Genomic DNA, 5,441 nt, shown 5'->3' with positions numbered 1-5,441 from the left:
GAATGCAAGATTTTTGCCGAACGGTTACACATTGAAGGTGGATTAAAGGTCTGTAAAGTCATCCGATGTCTTTTTAGTCAAATTACATTGTTTCAATTGGTGGAGCGAATGCATGGGACCCCGCTTAGCAACTCATAGTCCAACCATATACGAGTTCGAACTCATTTATTTCGAGTTCGACTTTGACTCGTTAAGATTACAAAATAAAATTTGGTTAACTAAATGTGCCGAAAATCATAACACCGACGTCCGACTTGATTTGTTCGAAAACTCAATTAATATTTTTTTTCAATCTCAAATAGTAAAATAAATATACGAGCTCGAATCCGACTTTGAAAAAGTTATTCGACCTCGAAAATAATTTCTTTAACTGGATTCGAATAACTTGGTACTCAACTTTAACAAAAAAAAATAAAAAAATAAAAAAATATATACCAAAATTCATGGTTTTCAATTCCCTACAAATAAAGTCCAATATTGACCTTTTTCATTACATCAATCTTTCTTTTCATTTTAATCCTCTCGTTATGGCAAAAATCCGGTCATTCGTACTTATTTTTATGACTTGTTTTATTTAATTTTAATTGTATGATAAGTTTTTATAATTACAATTGCGTTTTAAAACATGTAATAGTCCATTTATTCTATTCTTATACTTAAAACTAAAAATTAATAATTACATGTATAAAAAAATTAAATTTATAATTTTTACAAAATAATATTTTAGATTAGACTGGATCAAAAAGAAATATAATTAAATAAAAAAAATTAAATTTAAAGATTATATAAATAAATAAAAGAAAAAAATAATATTTTAATTGAGATCAGATTACAAGTAAAAAAGTCCCAACAATAACCTCGTTTTATGGGTCCTATTTATTATGTCAACATCTTAATATAAATAAAAAAATCAAAAAGTGTATAAAAACCTAATAATATCTCATTTTATACAAAAATAAAGGTGTGAATCATGTTGTTGCATAACAATTATATGGATGTGGGTGACTTGTAAGAGCATCTTTAACCTTTTTTTTTTTTTAAATTCCGACCAATAAGAATGAATAACATTAAAGAGTATTTGGTCTAGCGGTATTTAGTCAGGGGCTCAAAACTTATCAATGATGAGGAGGGTGTGTGAGTTTTTTTAATCTAAAAAAAATTATAAAGTGTTTTAAGATGATAAAATTATTAAATATTTTAATAATATAATTAATGTTGAAATATCTAAAATAGAAAATTTATTGGAGTTGAATGTAATTTTTGTAGAGCACATCTAACAAATTATCCAAAATGGAGGTTTTGAGAATTTTTGCTACAATCGAGATTTCGAAAGCTTCTATACAATAGAGAAAGTAAGGAGCTGATTGACAGTTGCTGGATAGTTTGGTGCAGAATGATTAAGTGGTCAGAGTGATTAAGAGACTTTTATGATATAATGCAAAATGAAATATAATTATTCGGTAATTGTTTACAATGAAATTAGGGAGTTGAATGGTTAAGGGAGGCTCAGGATACAAAATCATTCAAAAGGTTTTAGAATCATTAAAAGGCAAACTTTTTTTTTCCTGTCAAACAAGATTTACCTCTTAACGGTTCATAGACTGTCTCTTAATGAAACTATTAAGGAGTAAACAAACAACCTCTAAAATGAAGATGATGAAATTCTTTACATTAAAAAAAAAAACTCCCCAAATATGCGTGCTTAGAAAGGATTTTTTTTATTTCTTCATCCTTGAAATTAACTGTTTAGGAAACGATATTAATAATTTATGAATTATATTGAATATTTAAATAATATAATAAATATTTACTCTCTCAGATAGTGAAATTGTTGGAGATGAACGTAATTTTTTTTGGAGAATTTCTTTTTAAAAAATGTATTGAAGATACTTTTAAATTGATAGTTTTTATAAGAGCAAATTGCATGTAAATGTAACATACTTTAACTTGATTCATATTTTGGGTAACATATTTTCAAAACTTTTATTTTGGTACCTACGATGTAATGTTTTAAACATTTAAGCATCTGGGTAACCAGTTGAAATATTAACCGGTTATCATGCTAACATGGCGAGTGATGTGATATCTAACTCATTATTATTTGTTGGCATGGTTAATGACATATTTTTTTAATCTAAAATTAGTTTTCAATCGGTTACTCAAATACTTAAATGTTTAAAAATTTACATCTTAGACATCAAAATAAATTTTTTGAAAATACCATATCTAAAATAAAAATCAAGTTAAAATCCGTTATTTTTTCATACAATTTATTTTTTTTATAAATAATTATTATATATTTTAAAACATTTATTTTAAATGTCTGGTGAGCAGAATAATATCATTACATTTCTTGAAATACATAAATTTGTTCTTTTGTCTTTGTAATGGTATATGATTGCTGATCTACATAATATTACAAAAGTCCCACGTGTACGATCAAGATCTGATCCATCAACATGACTCACTCGATTCATGTATTTGCCCCCTTCTGATAAGGTTGGCCGCTTGGATTACTTGTCCACATTTTAACCCTACGATCGTACTCACCATAATTACTGTACACCCCCTCTCCACACTATAAATACCCGCCCACGGCCCACCCCCATTTTTTGAAAAAAATTAAAATAATAAATATCTCATTTTTATATAAATCTCTGCAAATCGAGCGATGGGGGTGCCGGTGCCGGTGACGGATCCGATGACTCAACTGAAATTACCTCCCGGATTCCGGTTTTACCCTACCGACGAAGAGCTTATGGTGAAGTACCTTTGCCGGAAAGTCGCCGGACATGATTTTGCGCTTCAGATCATCGGAGATGTTGATTTGTATAAGTTTGATCCATGGGAGTTACCGAGTAAGTTTCGTCGTTTTCCGATTGTGATTTTGTTTATGAACTTTGAGAGAATTTGATTGATTAATGGTGGAATTTGATTGAATGTTGATAGGTAAGGCGATGTTTGGGGAGAAAGAATGGTACTTTTTTAGCCCTAGAGATCGAAAGTATCCAAATGGGTCACGACCCAATAGAGTTGCCGGGTCGGGTTACTGGAAAGCCACCGGAACTGATAAAGTGATCATATCGGAAGGACGGAAGGTTGGAATTAAGAAAGCTTTGGTGTTTTACGTTGGAAAAGCTCCGAAAGGATCGAAGACTAATTGGATCATGCATGAATACAGGCTTTCGGAGCCTCCGAAAAAAAATAATAGCTCCAGGGTAAGTGAAGCTCCGACCCGATGTTTTTTGCAATGGAATCTGAATTGGTAAGCGGTTGGGTCATTCAAGGCTTGTTTATTAAGCGGCTTAACGGGCTTAATGGCTTCATAGCTTATTTGGTTAGCTAGACAAGACCATATTTGGCAGTGGCTTAATTTATATAGCAGTGGCTCGGTAAACAAGCTTTATATAGAAAAACAAGTTTGTCATCCATTCAAACAAAAACCTTCTCAATCTATACAAACAAATTAATCCGCACTACTTTATCCATACATGACTTTTTGAAAATCAACCAAACGACCCATCAGACCTTTTTTATAAATTCTCAGAGATATTTATGTTTTACTCTTCTCTTATAACCTCTTATTTGTCTTCTTAATTGATTAACCTTGAAATTATATAAATGTATATAAATTCAACATTATAATATTTAAATAATTATACAGATTTAGACATCTATTAATTTACAAAAACAAACAGTCTTAATGATTATGCTATTTAACGATCACCGGTGAATCTTAAAAAACAAACAACTCTGGAGTATCAGGTTTAAATTCAAGGAGGAATAAAAATTCCCTTGTGGCCACGGAGGGTTAAATGCGATGATTTTGGGTTATCTACAAAGCATGTGGTCGTCTTGGGATTAATCGGTTCGCATAGCAGATTGAATATCCAGGTTAATAAAAAAAATAGCTTAAAAACAAACTGAAAGATTTTTCTTTTCTTTTACAGTTGGATGATTGGGTGCTTTGTCGGATTTACAAGAAGAATTCCGCCGCCGAGAAAACAATATCCGGTGGTCCAAGCACAGACCAGAGCCATAACTCCTCTTCTTCATCGTCTTCCCAGTTTGACGATGTTCTCGATTCACTTCCGGCGATTGACGACAAGTTCCTGAACTTTCCGGCGAACAACACCATGAAGTCGTTTCAAGAAGAAGATCAGAAGGTCGATGTTCAAAGATACGATTACGGTAACTACGAGTGGACGACAAATGTAACCGTATTCGGATCACAAGATGGAATCAACAACAACAATCCGCCAAATGCAATCCCCATTGATCCAACATTCAACATGCACATGAAATACGGTCGATCGCCGGAATCCGAAGCGGTAACCGGAATCAGAAGTCAGAGAATGGAGAACTCCGGTTACTTTTTTTCACAGAGCTTAATGAACACAACCGACCCATTTGCTATCCGGTACCCGACCCAACCGAGTAGCTCCGGGTATAGGCTGTGAAAATGAAATGAAATGAAAAAACAGAGATGTTAATAAGTAGAGGGGTGGGAATGTAAATAGGTGATTCCTTGGGGGGTTGGAATGTAAGATTTTAGGAGTTTGGTGGGAAAATAGACATGGGTTTGGGTTAGGTGCACCATGAACCCAAAAGTCAAAGTTGAATGTAGACGTAGTCAAAGGGTTTTTGGTTAGGATGCGTTCAATGTAGATAGTAGAGAAAACAATCTTTGGTTGCTTGAAATTTCAATTAATGTCTAGTTCTGGAAATTTAGTAATTGATTTATTTATTAATACTTTGAATAATTATTACTATTTACGAAACGATTATTAAGCGTTTACTGTGTGTCATTTATTTTACTGAATAAATAATCTTGTAATAATGATGTGATTTTGTTGTGATAATGTTTCGATAAAGCAAACACTTCTTATGACGTAATTTTGCTATGATAATTATGTGATAATGTTGTGAAAAATTGATATCAATGATGATCGTGTCCATAATCATGAACTCTGTCTGTTTATTATGTGATAATGATATGATAATGTTCTGATAAATTGGAATCAGTGATGATCTTGTCCACGATCATCAACTTTGTCTTTTTATTATGTGATTTGTAATTTTTCCAGTTAAAATCATGACTTAAAACAAGGTAAATATTTATTAAAATTATGTTACATCAAGTTTTCTAAAAACATGGCTTACAACAAAATGATTGACTTACAGGTAGGGGTGCTCAAAAACCTGACCAATCTAACGCGAAATAACTCAACCCGAAACAATATGAATTTTAATCGAGTTGTAAAAAATTTAAACCATAGGTATTGGGTTGATATTGAGTTACTATTATTTGAACTCAACGCAACCCGATGAACCCAACATCATTTTATTTATGGATTTAATATGATTGTTGAGTTCAAATAATATACATTAAACAATTACACTATTACGTCCACTCTTCATATATACATATTTTCAATTTA

General features: G+C 31.7%; 1 protein-coding gene across 1 annotated transcript; it reads left to right on the top strand.

Annotated features, from left to right (window-relative positions):
* The first annotated feature begins 2,614 nt into the window (after positions 1 to 2,614).
* Positions 2,615 to 4,722, top strand: LOC112500609 (NAC domain-containing protein 72-like). The gene is made up of 3 exons (XM_025104122.1): positions 2,615 to 2,858; positions 2,950 to 3,218; positions 3,951 to 4,722. The coding sequence occupies exons 1-3, from the start codon at positions 2,672 to 2,674 to the stop codon at positions 4,458 to 4,460; spliced, it is 966 nt and encodes a 321-aa protein (XP_024959890.1). The 5' UTR covers positions 2,615 to 2,671; the 3' UTR covers positions 4,461 to 4,722.
* Positions 4,723 to 5,441: the final 719 nt, after the last annotated feature.

The sequence above is a fragment of the Cynara cardunculus genome (assembly GCF_001531365.2).
Source record: "Cynara cardunculus var. scolymus isolate 2C chromosome LG 17, CcrdV1, whole genome shotgun sequence".
In the NCBI taxonomy this organism is placed as follows: Eukaryota; Viridiplantae; Streptophyta; class Magnoliopsida; order Asterales; family Asteraceae; genus Cynara; species Cynara cardunculus.
This window is presented reverse-complemented; position numbering and strand designations above follow the sequence as displayed.